General features: G+C 33.5%; 1 protein-coding gene across 2 annotated transcripts in view; it reads left to right on the forward strand.

Annotated features, from left to right (window-relative positions):
* elk1 (ETS transcription factor ELK1) overlaps positions 1-17,898 on the forward strand; it is a 39,420-nt gene that overhangs the window by 11,219 nt on the left and 10,303 nt on the right. For both annotated transcript variants that reach the window (XM_022208773.2, XM_022208774.2), the window contains exons 5-10: positions 3,021-3,167; positions 5,268-5,678; positions 5,754-5,904; positions 8,122-8,270; positions 9,010-9,093; positions 9,765-9,866. In XM_022208773.2, the coding sequence (XP_022064465.1) occupies positions 3,021-3,167; positions 5,268-5,678; positions 5,754-5,904; positions 8,122-8,270; positions 9,010-9,093; positions 9,765-9,866 (1,044 nt within the window). The remainder of the gene's footprint in view (positions 1-3,020; positions 3,168-5,267; positions 5,679-5,753; positions 5,905-8,121; positions 8,271-9,009; positions 9,094-9,764; positions 9,867-17,898) is intronic.

Below are 17,898 nucleotides of genomic sequence, written 5' to 3' on the forward strand. Positions count from 1 at the left end.
CAATACATACATATATGTATTATTTTTCACATATACAACAAAATAAAATAAAATTGTAGCTATGACATCTTTTTTTTTGTACTACCAATAATCAATTTCATAACGAGATTTTGTCCGAAAAAGGGTGTAGGAAGAAGTAAAAGAACTTATCTAGTCCCACCCCTTATTCCTTATCAAAATGCATCACTAAATTCACCCTGAAACACTGTTCAGGTCACGGCCAGTCATTAGTTAACAACAAAACAAAACAAAAACAGCAGCGAAATCAAAAGAATAACAGCATAAAATACAAAAAAAAATAAAATAAACAACATCCCAGGATACACAACACCCCTGATGTTACTGATTTTACCCGTTTTCTATTCTCTTTCCATTCTATATCTGTTTAATATTTCTGTTTTAAAGATGTATTTCAGCCTACCTATTGTTTTACACAATTTCAGTTCATCACTGCAGCTGTTCCATAGTGGAACTCCTTTTACTGAGGCACAGTGAAGTTTCATATTGGTTCTGACTGGTTGTTTTTTGAACATAAAAATTCCTCTGAGATGATATTTGCCTTCTCTCAATTGAAAAAACCTCTGGATACTACTCGGTAACTGCTGATTTTTAACTTTATACATAACTTGAATTGTTTTATAATTAACCAGATCCTTAAATTTTAATGTATTAAATTTGATGAAGAGTTGGTTTGTTGGTTCTCTGTAGGTGAATTTGTTCAAAATTCTTATTGCTCTTTTCTGTAGGATAAATATAGACCGTGTATTTGTTTTGTACGTGTTCCCCCAAACCTCCACACAATAATTCATGTACGGGAGTATGAAGGAGCAGTATAAAATGTATAATGAAGATTTATTTAGGAAATATTTGACTTTATGTAAAATTGCCACTGACTTTGCTATTTTTCCTTTAATATAGTTAATGTGTGATTTCCAGCTCAGTTTCTCATCTATTATAACACCAAGAAACTTGATTTCAGATACTCTTTCAATCTCTACATCATTTGTTATTAGTTTTTTGGTTGAGCAGGTTGGACGGTTTCCAAATACTATGAATTTTGTTTTGGCTAAATTTAATGTTAGTTTATTTGAATCAAACCAGCTCTTCAATTTTTTTAGCTCATCACCTACTTCATCCAAAAGTTTTTCCAAATTGTCTCCACAACAGAACAAATTAGTATCATCAGCAAATAGTATACATTTTAATGAACCAGAAACTTCACAGATATTATTGATATATAAAATAAACAACAATGGTTCCAATACTGAGCCCTGAGGAACCCCACACTTTACTCCTAAAAGTTGTGATTTTGCCGAGCCTATTTGTACATACTGATTTCTGTTATTCAAATAACTAATAATCCGTGCAAGTGCTAGTCCTCGTATCCCATATTTCTGCAGTTTTATTATTAACAGGTTGTGATCAACCGTATCAAAAGCTTTTTTTAAATCTAAGAACACTCCCACTGCATATTTCCGTTTTTCTACAGCAGTTGATATCTCTTCCACAAATTCCATGAGTGCCATTGAGGTAGTCCTGTTTCTCCTAAATCCATATTGTTGATCATAAAGTATGTTATGTTTAGTGATGAAGTCATGAAGTCTTACGTAAAATATTTTTTCCATTATTTTTGAAAATTGTGAAAGCAAAGAAACTGGTCTATAGTTAGAGAGAATGTGACAATCTCCTGCCTTATAACAGGGTATGACTTTTGCTGTTTTCATTTTCCGTGGAAAAACACCAGTTTTCAGGGATTGGTTACATACATGCATGAAGGGTTTTACCACACAGTCAATTATTTGCTTAACCAATGACATTTCAATACCATCACAATCTGTAGATTTCTTACCCTTAAAACTTTTCACAATATCAATAATTTCTTTTTCATTTGTTCCTTTTAAAAACATGGTTTCAGTAACTTGTATGTTTTTACTTTTGACCTCATTTCTGTCACTCGAACTTATAGTGTCTCTTGCTAAAGCAGGACCAACAACTGTTTTGTGTCTTATGTGTCTCGTTTTGTGTCTTTTTTGTGTCTCGTTTTGTCATTTCACGTCTCTCGGTGGTCGTTTTTCCCACTCATCCTCATCATCAGTAGAAAGATGTTCCTCCATGCTGGATGGTTCTCTAACAACCTGCTGCTCTGTTCTCTGTTTCTGATGCATTTATTTTATTGGGTTTCCTCTGTCTCTCTATTTTTCTACACAGCCTCTGATAAAGTCATTTATTATCAGATTAGTTTTAAATCATACATATAAAATAACATTATTCTGGATAAATATCAGAATTTTAAGCTCAGGTTTGCTTCATCTTTGCGTGATGCGTTCGACGACTGCAGGAAAGTTGAAAACGTGACTTTCTTTTTCTGTCTTTATAGTTTCTGGCTGACATCTGGTGTCATTTTGTGGGTGTTTTTTGTTTGTTTTGTTTTCTTAGCGATCGTGTGCTTTCAGCCCCAGCAGTGGGGTTTAGAGTTTGGAAGTCAATAAATACTTGTGATAATCGGGATCTCAGCCGTGCAGTTGGATAACAAAATGAAAATCTGTTTACAGAAATGATAAATTAAAAATGAATGTCTCATTTCTAAAAGTACTCAGACAAATGTTTTGATTTGTTCTTCGGCAACTGTTTCCTGGGTTTGTTTAATCTGTGGAAATAATGAAAAGTTAAAAAATGATGGATTTATTGATAAGTTTTTGCCTAAATGTAGCATAAATGATGAGCCATCTGCCTCACAGTAACACTTGACTGCAGATGTTGAAGCTGGACTCAGATCAGGAATCAGCTCTGGTCTGTTAATCTCCTCAGAGGATCATCGGCTCCTCTAAACCCTCATACCTGTTCTTCCTCCTTCTCCTCCTCTTCCTCTTCCTCTTCTTCCTCCTCCTCCTCCTCCTCCTCCTCCTCCTCCTCCTCCTCTTCCTCTTTCTCCTCTTCCTCCTCCTCCTCCTCTTCCTCTTCCTCCTCCTCCTCTTTCTCCTCCTCCTCCTCTTCCTCTTTCTCCTCCTCCTCCTCCTCAGGTGTGTGTCCTCTCAGACTCTAAATCCTCTCCATCGGTGGGCGGAGCCGTCGACTCTTCCCTCCAGGTGATCGTCACTCAGACGTCTCCGTGTCCGACTCCAGCTCTCAGCCCACAGATACCTGCCAGCACCGCCAGCCAATCACAGGTCAGCATCTGGCCCCGCCCCCCACCAGGTCCCTCAGTGGGACATTATTCAGTTAATTAAAGTGAGCTGAGGTCAGAGGAAGGACGGACTGCAGCACAACCTGATTCACACTCAAAGCTCTGACAGCCTCACAGTGATTATATGTTAGAGACACTGACTTTACACTATTTTACTGCTTTTTGCATCTTAATTTATAACTACTTTATCAGATACGTAATGATTAACATGATAGAAATTATTTTAGTTTGACAGGCGCCAGTCATCTACCAGTTAAACTGGGTTCAGTACTCTGTTGGAGGTCATTAACCTCCACAGTAGTGGTTGTCATGGTGCCCGTTGCTAAGCCCATCCACGTCCTGGTGATGGTTGGCGCTTCAGCAGAAACCTGCAGGACTTCTCTGGAAGACACTTCTTGAAATGAGACCCAAAATGACACAACGAGACTCTAAATGACAAAAACAATGCACAAAATGACAAAAACGAGATACAAAACGACAACAGAAGACATAGAGTGACAAAAACGATGCACAAAATGACAAACGAGTTCTACAGATAATTTACACTACAGTTCTTTACATGCACAACCTTTTTCTGCCTCATCAGTTAATATATTTTTAATCAGTTAAATTATTAACAGCTATTGATCGATTGACGACTAACCATAGTGCATATTCTGACATGCAGAACCTTCTTCCACCTGTTAAGCTGTTATATATTTTGTTTAAGGTACAACAGATAATCTGCAGCAGTGGTCCCCAAACTACAGCCCGCCTCCACATTTGGTCCGGCCCCCTGAACTACACTAGAGACAAATTATGAGTTTTTTTTTTTTCAGTCTGGCCGCGCGATCGATACTAAGAACGTGGAACCTACAAAAGGATTCAGTGTTTCCTCTCGGACTTCTTTTCTGTAGGCGGCAGGCTCCCCGCTCGCCCCCCCCGCACACACACACACACACACACACACACACACACACACACACACACACACACACACACACACACACACACACAAAGAGTAGATACTGAGAGCACCACAGTTATCTGTAGGTTACCTTAGTACTCACGAGTACCCGACACGGTGCAGACTGCTGTGAAGGTGGAGACATGCAGCAGTGGAGTATTTGCGACGATTAAAAAAATAATTTAAAGGAGCGGCGCTGGAATTTTAGCAGCAGCAGGCTGTCGCTGCAGAATGAATGTAGCAGAAACCCTGGGATTAAAAAGAAGGAACACAAGACCTTTGAGACACTGCTCATAGGATTCATTTAAGTCAGAGATTCTGCTCTGACAACTAAGATGAACTTTTCCCTGTTAAGAGTGCACACAGGGCCGCCTGTATAGCTCAGTGGTTTAAGGTGAATCATGTTTAGGGGCTGGTCTCCGGTGCAGCGGCCCGGGTTTGATTCCCGCTCGTGGCCCTTTGCTGCATGTTTTTTCCCATTCTACTCCCCCGTTTCCTGTCTCTCTTTCACTTCGTCTATCCAATAAAGCCAAGAAAAGGCCATAAAAATAAAATAAAATAAAATAAAAAGATTGTGCACGGCACAATTGAAAATTAATGTTCCATGGACTTTTTTTCTGTGAAGAACCCTGAGAGGGTAATTTAGTTATTATTTATTTCATAAATAGTGTTGTTATATATTTCCTGACTTTATTTTTTCTGTGAAGAACCAAGAGAGGGTTATTTGGTTATTATTTATTTCATAAATAGTGTTATTTATGTCATTAATAGTGTTATTATTTATTTCCTGACCTTTTTTTCTGTGAAAAAAATATTAACCCGGAAAGGGTTGTTAATATTTGATTATGTGTGGCTTTCTGGAAAACAGTGTTTACGTTTAGGCACCCCTGCGATCGTCACACTTTCTGTTACAAACTGACCCCGGCCCCCCACCAGAGAAGGGAAAAGTTATGTGGCCCTCACAGGAAACAGTTTGGGGACCCCTGATCTACAGTATATTTTCTGGCATGCATGACCTCCTTCTGCCTCATTGTTTAGTAGATCTTTAATTGTTTAAATACGACCATCTCTGTTCTGTCCGCTGAGTCGAGTGGTTCCAATCTGTCCAATCACAGAGTTTGGTCTGTTTTTTCCCAGAATCCTCCAGCTGCTCCTCTCACCGACCCTCCCCAGATTTACCTCACCAACGTCGGGGACCCGTCCTCCCTCACGCCCCTGATACCCCTGGGTCCCGTTGGGGGGACGGTGAGCCCCGTCCCTCCTCCTCCTCACGTCTCCATGGGCCCCCAGGGGCCTCAGCAGGAAGACTGTGGCCCCGCCGGCTTCCCCCCTCACCCCCACAGCGCTCCTCACCCGACTCACCCCCACCCGGTGTTCGTCATCATCAACCCTCCTCCCTCTCAGCAGCAGCAGAACGTGGCTCCTCCTCCTCCTGTAGCTCCTCCCACCAGACCTCCTCCTCCCCCCATCGTGATCAAGGAGGAGAGCCTGCCGTCGGAGGAGGAGCTGCTGGAGATGGTGACCCTGGAGGGGAAGCAGGTGGAGGAGGTGAGAGGAGGACACCACTCTGACTTCACCTCCATCCTTCAGCAGACTCATGGAGTGTCTCTTCTCCTCCTGCAGGTTCCTCAGCTGATCTGTGGGTCCGGAGAACCAGAAGCTCCCCTCACCGTGGTGGAGAACCTGCCTCCTCCCTGCATGGAGCCCAGGGAAGGAGTCCAGCAGCAGGCCGAGGAGGAAGGAGGCGAGGGGGAGGTGAAGGACGCGCTAACCGGTAAGAAACACGGAAATACAAAAACGCCGAATCACACTTAGTCATTTTAGACGGAGAGGAGAAAAACGACACGTCCAAGGGGTCGCAGTACTTTAGCTTTACTTAGCAGTAGTTTTCCTTCTCTTGCTATAGTTTGGCATTACTTTGCTGTACTTTTATGTTGCTTTGCAGTACTTTGCATTCTTTCACAGTTATTTTGGCTTCCTTTGCAACAAGTTTGCTCTCTCACAGTACTTTAATGTTATCCTGCAGTACTTTAATTCTTGCAGTACTTTAATTCTTGCAGTACTTTAATTCTTGCAGTACTTTAATTCTTGCAGTACTTTAATTCTTGCAGTACTTTAATTCTTGCAGTACTTTAATTCTTGCAGTACTTTAATTCTTGCAGTACTTTAATGTTATCTGGCAGTACTTTAATTCTTGCAGTACTTTAATTCTTGCAGTACTTTAATTCTTGCAGTACTTTAATTCTTGCAGTACTTTAATTCTTGCAGTACTTTAATTCTTGCAGTACTTTAATTCTTGCAGTACTTTAATTCTTGCAGTACTTTAATGTTATCTGGCAGTACTTTAATTCTTGCAGTACTTTAATTCTTGCAGTACTTTAATTCTTGCAGTACTTTAATTCTTGCAGTACTTTAATTCTTGCAGTACTTTAATTCTTGCAGTACTTTAATTCTTGCAGTACTTTAATGTTATCCTCCAGTACTTGAATTTATGCAATACCTTTGCAGTAGTTTTGGTTCTATCACTACAGATTTGCATTCCATCGCAGTATTTTGTGTTTCCTTGCAGTACTTTTGGCTTCCTTCCTTCCTCTCCTGGTGCAGTAGCGTCCATCATTCTACCACTCAGTGTAAAAACAGAAGTGACATAGGAAGTAGAATAAAATGAAGGAAGACTATGTGAGTGAGGCGTTTGAGTTTCTGAGGTGGTTTCACATGATTAAAAACATTGACTGATTGACCTGGAGGAACCGTAACCATGTTCTCTCAGCTCAGCCGTTTCTGCTTCTTTATACCTGACGACATATTCTTAAATTCCCTTCTTCCAGGCAGGAGTACGCTCCAAGTATTTGTTGCACATAAAATAAAACTACACAACTTAACCTTCACAACGAAGCGCCAAAGTGTTAGTGAGAAAAATCATGTTTAGTTTCCATCACATGTAATCCTAGTTAGTGTTCACCCTAACCGGCCTACATGTAAAAACATCCTCCCTGCCAAACACGTGTCCTCAGTCTACAAAATGCTTCCAGAGAGTTTCTGACATGGCTTACCTTTTTACAAATACTCCCACTTTTTAAAAATATCCTCACCTGGCTGGGTGTCATCATGTTTTATGTTGGTCCTTTAAAATATCTTCTCTTTCTGCTAATTGTCCTTAACCTTTTCAGGTATCTTGACTTTCTAACATTTATCATTTCTTTCAAAAAATGTTCACATTTTAAACTTTGAAATATATTTAAGTAAAATACAGGAAGTCCTCGACTTACGTCAGAGTTCCATTCTTACGGATCTACAGAAGTTGGAACTGCGGTGAAAATGTCATCAAAGCCGTTCCATTCATCATGATATTGATCAGTTCTTTGGAAAAGTCATGAATTCCAATGACTTTCATGGATGTATGAATCATTTTACTAGAAGATAACAGAATATGTTGACCTGTTTTTACAACTTGATCAGGCTTGGGAGCCATAATGAAGGTAAAAAGTTAGTGAATGTAGCACAATCCAAGGTGGAGTACAACCAGAGAATGGAAACAAAACCGTCTGATAGCGCCGTCTGACGACATATTCATCCGCTCTGCTCGTCAACTAGTTCCACGTAACCAGTTCCAACATAACAATGAAACGCCGTAGGTCAATGATACCATAAACCAAATGCTTCCTGTATACTATGAATAAAAAATGTACTAAATGTAAAATGCACCATAAAGTGTCACATGCTCCTAAAAATATACAGTGAATGAGGGAATTAAACAGCAGAATAAACAGTTCAGGCTGCTGTTGTGTAAAAAACTGAAATATTTCTGTTAAATATTTGACCACAGACTGATTGTCTTCTCTGTAGTGGTCTGATCTTCCCCCTCCAGGTTCATTCTGAGCTTGAACCCCGTCTGTAGCGTCCCATAAATAAGCCTGGACCAGTTGGATTCTTTAGTTTCAGTTTTTCCCTCTGATAATAAACTCCAGTCTGTTGGTTTTCTTCCTGTCAGATCCCGTCCTCCCTCCGGTCACGTCCTCGTCAGTGGTGACTCCTCCGGTGACCTCAACGTCAGACGCTGTTCCTCCCAAACCAAAGAAGCCTCGGGGCCTGGAGCTTCCCTCCTCGCCGTCGCTCCCCCCCGGCCTCTCCCTGGATAAGGTCTGCAGCCTCTATCCACTTCATTCAGTTACAAACAGATCGGATGGTGATTGAATCTGTGTGTGCGATTAATATCTTCATGTTTTGTTGACAAAATGGCCTAGCATTAGCATTTGTGTTACCATTAGCATTACCATTAACAACATTGATATTTACTTCAGTTTTTTGTCATGGACTAATATCTTCGTGTTTTGTTGAATAAATGAGTCTTACTTTTGCAGATAATGCTAACCTAGTGTTAGCATTAGGGTTACCATTAGCATTAACAACGTTGATATTTACTTCAGTTTTTGTCTTAAGCACATCATGGACTAATATGTTAGAGTTTGTTGATGAAATGATTCTTAATTTTGCAGGTAATGCTAACCTAGCATAAGCTATAACTTTAATATTAGAGTTACTATTAGCATCAACATAAAAAACATTGATATTTACTTCAATTTTTGTCTTGAAAACACGTCATGGACTAATATTGTAGTTTTTTGTTGAAGAAATCAGTCTTTATTTTGCAGTCAATGCTAGCCTAGCATTATCGTTTCCATTAGCATTAACATTAACAACATTGATATTTACTTCAGTTTTTGTCTTGAAAACACGTCATGGACTAATATCTTAGTGTTTTGTTGAAGAAATTAGTCTTAATTTTGCAGGTAGTGCTAAGCTAGCGTTCGCATTTCCATTAGCATCCTGGATTGAAAGGGTAAGCTGTGACATGGCCTGTTTGCTGTTTTTCCTGCAGGTGAATGCAGCCGTTAACAGCTTATTGGCTCCTGGATCGGCGACCAACACGCTCACGCCAACCGTCATCACCTCCCACGCTCTGGTAAACACCGTCTGTCTGCATGTTCACTCACATTAGTCCTTCTTGAACAGAAAATGTGTAATTTCAGCAGTTAGCCTCTAGGGGATGCTGGAACCAGTCATCTCTGTGAAGCTGCTCAGTCATTTGCAGTCAAACCCATCACACTGCATTGACTTTAGACAAATGTTTGAGCTTTGTTAAGGTGGTAATGATGGTGAAACTGCCTGGGGAGGGACCTCAGGAATGTGTCATATGATAAGTGGTGTCGTAGATTCCTCCTCTGATCAATTAATTAATCCTCCCCATAAATTAATATGTTGGCTTCTCCAAGGTATTAATTTTATTGAAACTACATGGGGAGCGATGACTGAAGGTGTTAATTATGATACACTGCCTACAAAGGGGTGTGTGTCACTTTGGTAAAACTACCTGAGGAGGGGATAAGTCAAGGTGTTAATGTGGGTGAAAGTAACCAGGAGGGGATGACGCGAGGTTTTATTTTTTGATGGAACTGCTTGGAGAGGGATCTTAGGACCTGATCAGTGATGTTGTCGACCCCCTCCCCTGGCAGTTCAGTCACCATTAACGCCTTGACTAACCTTGACTTTGTAACCATAGTAACTGTACATAAAGATGGCGACAGCGTTTGTGTTTTTTTGTTCTAACTGGTTTCTTCTCGTCTCCTGGTCCAGACTCCGGTCCTGTTGACTCCCAGTCCTCTTCCCTCCACTATCCACTTCTGGAGCACGCTCAGTCCCATCGCTCCCCGATCCCCAGCCAAACTCTCATTCCAGGTAATAGACCGAGCCCACCGCCCCCAGTTCTGATGTACACAACTGTAAATACTTTAGAGAACGCAACAGAACGTAGTATTACTGCCGTAACCAGAAAGCAGCTTTAATTACAGTTTCATGGAGATCAATCTTCAGATTTCTTAAATCTGTGTCCGAGTTTGTAGTGCTTTGGTGTTACCTAGCACCCCTCAGTACTTCTACCTCGCAATCTTGTTGTATTACCTCACAGTAATTTTGTGATAGCCAGTAGTACTTTTGCATTCCTTCTCAATAGTTTTGTGTGGCCTCGCGATACTTTTGTGTTGCTTTGCAGTACTTCTGTGGTTGTTTTGTGCCTTTTTGTGGTTGTTTTGTGTCTTTTTGTGGTGGTTTTGTGTGTCTTTGAGGTTGGTTTGTGTCTTTTTGTGGTGGTTTTGTGTCTTTTTGTGGTGGTTTTGCATCTTTTTGTGGTTGTTTTGTGTCTGTTTGTGGGGTTTTTTTGTCTCTGTGGTCACTGTATTGACCTACCAACAGAAAAAGTTAACAGAGACAGAATCATGTTTGATGGGACACGGTTCCAGTGTAGAACCCTGAGGAACTCCTTAACAGACTCAGGCCATGTCCACACGTAGCTGGGCAGTTTTAAAACTGAATATCCGCCCCGCTCCGTTTAGGAAAATATCTGTGGCCACACGCCCCCATTTTCTACAAAAATCACACACACAGCAACACACACAGTAACACACACAGTGCTCTGCATGTACCTGAACCATCTCCAGGACCCAGACTTGTTTATGTGTTTGTGCTTCTATCTCTGAGGACTCTGTAGATGTTATAAATGTTCTCCAGTGTTTAACCTGAAGGTTCCAGCAGCTGTTTAAATGTTCCACCCTGAGAACCAACACGTTCTCTGAAGATCTACGGGTCAGATGTGTCCTCACAGAGACACACAAACACCCAGAGCTGGTGTTCCTGCAGGTTTCTGGCTCTGGTTTCCTCCATCTGTTCTCTGCTGAAGTTATTAAAGGTTCACTTCACAGAAACCGTAGAGAACAACAGATTTCCTGTTTCTGGGCTCCTCGGACCTCATGCCCAGTTTACAGTGTTAAAAATACACTATAATGTACTGTTTAATAATAATAATACACTATAATATACTGTTTAATGGTAATAATACACTATAATATACTGTTTAATAATAATAATACACTATAATATACTGTTTAATGGTAATAATACACTATAATATACTGTTTAATGGTAATAATACACTATAATTTACTGTTTAATAATAATAATACACTATAATATACTGTTTAATAATAATAATACACTATAATATACTGTTTAATGGTAATAATACACTATAATATACTGTTTAATGGTAATACACTATAATATACTATTTAATGGTAATAATACACTATAATATACTGTTTAATAATAATAATACACTATAATATACTGTTTAATAATAATAATACACTATAATATACTATTTAATGGTAATAATACACTATAATATACTGTTTAATGGTAATAATACACTATAATATACTGTTTAATGGTAATAATACACTATAATGTACTGTTTAATGGTAATAATACACTATAATATACTGTTTAATGGTAATAATACACTATAATGTACTGTTTAATGGTAATAATACACTATAATATACTGTTTAATGGTAATAATACACTAATTTACTGTTTAATAATAATAATACACTATAATATACTGTTTAATGGTAATAATACACTATAATATACTGTTTAATAATAATAATACACTATAATATACTGTTTAATGGTAATAATACACTATAATATACTGTTTAATGGTAATAATACACTATAATATACTGTTTAATGGTAATAATACACTAATTTACTGTTTAATAATAATAATACACTATAATATACTGTTTAATGGTAATAATACACTATAATATACTGTTTAATAATAATAATACACTATAATATACTGTTTAATGGTAATAATACACTATAATATACTGTTTAATGGTAATAATACACTATAATTTACTGTTTAATGGTAATAATACACTATAATATACTGTTTAATGGTAATAATACACTATAATATACTGTTTAATGGTAATAATACACTATAATTTACTGTTTAATAATAATAATACACTATAATATACTGTTTAATGGTAATAATACACTATAATATACTGTTTAATAATAATAATACACTATAATATACTGTTTAATAATAATAATACACTATAATTTACTGTTTAATAATAATAATACACTATAATATACTGTTTAATGGTAATAATACACTATAATATACTGTTTAATAATAATAATACACTATAATATACTGTTTAATAATAATAATACACTATAATATACTGTTTAATGGTAATAATACACTATAATTTACTGTTTAATAATAATAATACACTATAATGTACTGTTTAATGGTAATAATACACTATAATTTACTGTTTAATGGTAATAATACACTATAATATACTGTTTAATAATAATAATACACTATAATGTACTGTTTAATGGTAATAATACACTATAATATACTATTTAATGGTAATAATACACTATAATATACTGTTTAATAATAATAATACACTATAATTTACTGTTTAATAATAATAATACACTATAATATACTGTTTAATGGTAATAATACACTATAATATACTGTTTAATAATAATAATACACTATAATATACTGTTTAATAATAATAATACACTATAATATACTGTTTAATGGTAATAATACACTATAATATACTGTTTAATGGTAATAATACACTATAATATACTGTTTAATGGTAATAATACACTATAATGTACTGTTTAATGGTAATAATACACTAATTTACTGTTTAATAATAATAATACACTATAATATACTGTTTAATGGTAATAATACACTATAATATACTGTTTAATAATAATAATACACTATAATATACTGTTTAATGGTAATAATACACTATAATATACTGTTTAATGGTAATAATACACTATAATATACTGTTTAATGGTAATAATACACTAATTTACTGTTTAATAATAATAATACACTATAATATACTGTTTAATGGTAATAATACACTATAATATACTGTTTAATGGTAATAATACACTATAATTTACTGTTTAATAATAATAATACACTATAATATACTGTTTAATGGTAATAATACACTATAATATACTGTTTAATGGTAATAATACACTATAATATACTGTTTAATGGTAATAATACACTATAATTTACTGTTTAATAATAATAATACACTATAATATACTGTTTAATGGTAATAATACACTATAATATACTGTTTAATAATAATAATACACTATAATATACTGTTTAATAATAATAATACACTATAATATACTGTTTAATAATAATAATACACTATAATTTACTGTTTAATAATAATAATACACTATAATATACTGTTTAATGGTAATAATACACTATAATATACTGTTTAATAATAATAATACACTATAATGTACTGTTTAATGGTAATAATACACTATAATATACTATTTAATGGTAATAATACACTAATTTACTGTTTAATAATAATAATACACTATAATATACTATTTAATGGTAATAATACACTATAATATACTGTTTAATGGTAATAATACACTATAATATACTGTTTAATAATAATAATACACTATAATATACTGTTTAATGGTAATAATACACTATAATATACTGTTTAATGGTAATAATACACTATAATATACTGTTTAATGGTAATAATACACTAATTTACTGTTTAATAATAATAATACACTATAATATACTGTTTAATGGTAATAATACACTATAATATACTGTTTAATAATAATAATACACTATAATATACTGTTTAATAATAATAATACACTAATTTACTGTTTAATAATAATAATACACTATAATATACTGTTTAATGGTAATAATACACTATAATATACTGTTTAATGGTAATAATACACTATAATATACTGTTTAATGGTAATAATACACTAATTTACTGTTTAATAATAATAATACACTATAATATACTGTTTAATGGTAATAATACACTATAATATACTGTTTAATGGTAATAATACACTATAATATACTGTTTAATGGTAATAATACACTATAATATACTGTTTAATAATAATAATACACTATAATATACTGTTTAATGGTAATAATACACTATAATTTACTGTTTAATAATAATAATACACTATAATGTACTGTTTAATGGTAATAATACACTATAATATACTGTTTAATGGTAATAATACACTATAATATACTGTTTAATGGTAATAATACACTAATTTACTGTTTAATAATAATAATACACTATAATATACTGTTTAATGGTAATAATACACTATAATTTACTGTTTAATAATAATAATACACTATAATATACTGTTTAATGGTAATAATACACTATAATATACTGTTTAATGGTAATAATACACTATAATATACTGTTTAATAATAATAATACACTATAATATACTGTTTAATGGTAATAATACACTATAATATACTGTTTAATAATAATAATACACTATAATATACTGTTTAATAATAATAATACACTATAATATACTGTTTAATAATAATAATACACTATAATTTACTGTTTAATAATAATAATACACTATAATATACTGTTTAATGGTAATAATACACTATAATATACTGTTTAATAATAATAATACACTATAATATACTGTTTAATAATAATAATACACTATAATATACTGTTTAATGGTAATAATACACTATAATTTACTGTTTAATAATAATAATACACTATAATATACTGTTTAATAATAATAATACACTATAATATACTGTTTAATAATAATAATACACTATAATATACTGTTTAATAATAATAATACACTATAATATACTGTTTAATGGTAATAATACACTATAATATACTGTTTAATGGTAATAATACACTATAATTTACTGTTTAATAATAATAATACACTATAATGTACTGTTTAATGGTAATAATACACTATAATTTACTGTTTAATGGTAATAATACACTATAATTTACTGTTTAATAATAATAATACACTATAATATACTATTTAATGGTAATAATACACTATAATATACTGTTTAATGGTAATAATACACTATAATTTACTGTTTAATAATAATAATACACTATAATATACTGTTTAATGGTAATAATACACTATAATTTACTGTTTAATAATAATAATACACTATAATATACTGTTTAATGGTAATAATACACTATAATTTACTGTTTAATAATAATAATACACTATAATATACTGTTTAATAATAATAATACACTATAATTTACTGTTTAATAATAATAATACACTATAATATACTGTTTAATGGTAATAATACACTATAATATACTGTTTAATGGTAATAATACACTATAATTTACTGTTTAATAATAATAATACACTATAATATACTGTTTAATGGTAATAATACACTATAATATACTGTTTAATGGTAATAATACACTATAATTTACTGTTTAATAATAATAATACACTATAATATACTGTTTAATGGTAATAATACACTATAATTTACTGTTTAATAATAATAATACACTATAATATACTGTTTAATGGTAATAATACACTATAATATACTGTTTAATGGTAATAATACACTATAATTTACTGTTTAATAATAATAATACACTATAATATACTGTTTAATGGTAATAATACACTATAATATACTGTTTAATAATAATAATACACTATAATTTACTGTTTAATAATAATAATACACTATAATATACTGTTTAATGGTAATAATACACTATAATTTACTGTTTAATAATAATAATACACTATAATATACTGTTTAATGGTAATAATACACTATAATGTACTGTTTAATAATAATAATACACTATAATATACTGTTTAATGGTAATAATACACTATAATTTACTGTTTAATAATAATAATACACTATAATATACTGTTTAATGGTAATAATACACTATAATATACTGTTTAATAATAATAATACACTATAATATACTGTTTAATGGTAATAATACACTATAATATACTGTTTAATGGTAATAATACACTATAATATACTGTTTAATGGTAATAATACACTATAATTTACTGTTTAATGGTAATAATACACTATAATTTACTGTTTAATGGTAATAATACACTATAATATACTGTTTAATGGTAATAATACACTATAATATACTGTTTAATGGTAATAATACACTATAATGTACTGTTTAATAATAATAATACACTATAATATACTGTTTAATGGTAATAATACACTATAATATACTGTTTAATGGTAATAATACACTATAATATACTGTGTATTCCTTTAAGTTCTTTTAAATTAAACATTTTGTAAAAACATTAAAAGGAAAAGCAGCAAATGATCACATCGAAGAAGCAGAAAATAGAAAATTTGTGACATTTTTTCATGTAAACAGCTCAAATGAGTGAAAAAGTTACTTTTTCTGTTTAATTGATTTTTTGGTGGTTTCATTTATAACAGTATAGTTTTATAAACTTCTATAAATGAAGGCAACTGTTGATTGTTTTCATTCTGGGTTAATCTGTGGAATGTTTCCTGGAATAATCAGTTTTTCTCTGAAAATGCTGCAAGGTTTGGATCAGTGTTTGATCAAATGACTTTCAGTAGGAAAGAAACCAGAAAATATTCACATTTCAACTCTGTTTAGAGAATTTAGACAGTTAGTAGTTGACAGCTTATCTTTTTTTTGTTGCAGCTCTGATTTGTTGAGTTTAAAGGGGAACTTCGGTTTTTTTCAACCTGGGGTCTGTTTTCATGTCATTTCATACATGTGAGTGATGGAGGAATTAATTTTTGACATAGCTCCAGTATTTAGCCAGGCAGGCAGCTTAACAGCTCAGCTAGCAGCTCAGCTAGCAGCTCAGCTAGCGAAAAGTATGGGGCAACTGGCCCCCCGCGTCAAAGTTCACCCTAACGTGCTTTTTTCCCCACACTGACCGGCTCAGATAGTCTCAATGAGTGTCCCACAACATACTAGAGATGAGAAGTGAACGAAAACCTCCACATTACCTGGTGATCGCTCTTTGTTGTGGTCTGTATCCAAATCTGGGGACGCTAGAAAGCAAATCTTGTTCCGAAATCGCACGATAGCTCGCAACGAGATTTGCTTTCTAGCGTCCCCAGATTTGGATACAGACCACAACAAAGAGCGATCACCAGGTAATGTGGAGGTTTTCGTTCTCCTCTCATCTCTAGTATGTTGTGGGACACTCATTGAGACTATCTGAGCCGGTCAGTGTGAGGAAAAAAGCACGTTAGGGTGAACTTTGACGCGGGGGGGCCAGTTACCCCATACTTTTCGCTAGCTGAGCTGCTAAGCTGCCTGCCTGTCTAAATACTGGAGCTATGTCGAAAACTCATTTCTCCATCACTCACATGTATGAAATGACATGAAAACAAACCCCAGGTTGAAAAAAACCGAAGTTCCCCTTTAATGCAATAAATAGTTTTAATTTTCTGATGAACAGGTTTAAAACGTCTTCTGGTGTTTGTTGTTGTGAAGTTTGTCGCCTCCTGCTGGTGGAAAATGAAAAAAACTCCTGAATATCAGCTGCAGTTTTGTTTTGACCTCAGCTGAGGATTTGTTTTATATTTCCAAAACTAAACATTTTCACAAATAAACAGTCAAACATGAAAACATCAAAGTCTTCTGAGTATTTTAAGACTTGAAGAAGGTTTGTAGGAGCACAAATATCAGAGCAGGAGGCTTTTAAAAATGTTAATATGAGATAGATTACTACACATGTAGAGGTAGCACACACCTCCGAAACACAATAAACATTTTAGTTTTAGTCGTGTTTCTATCTGCAAGTGTGGAAGAAGAAGAACTAAGATGAAGAAGAAGAACTAAGATGAAGAAGAAGAACTAAGAAAGACGAAGAACTAAGAAGAAGGAAAAGAACTAAAGAGAACTAAGAA

Source organism: Acanthochromis polyacanthus, chromosome 6 (genome assembly GCF_021347895.1).
Source record: "Acanthochromis polyacanthus isolate Apoly-LR-REF ecotype Palm Island chromosome 6, KAUST_Apoly_ChrSc, whole genome shotgun sequence".
Lineage (NCBI taxonomy): Eukaryota > Metazoa > Chordata > Actinopteri > Pomacentridae > Acanthochromis > Acanthochromis polyacanthus.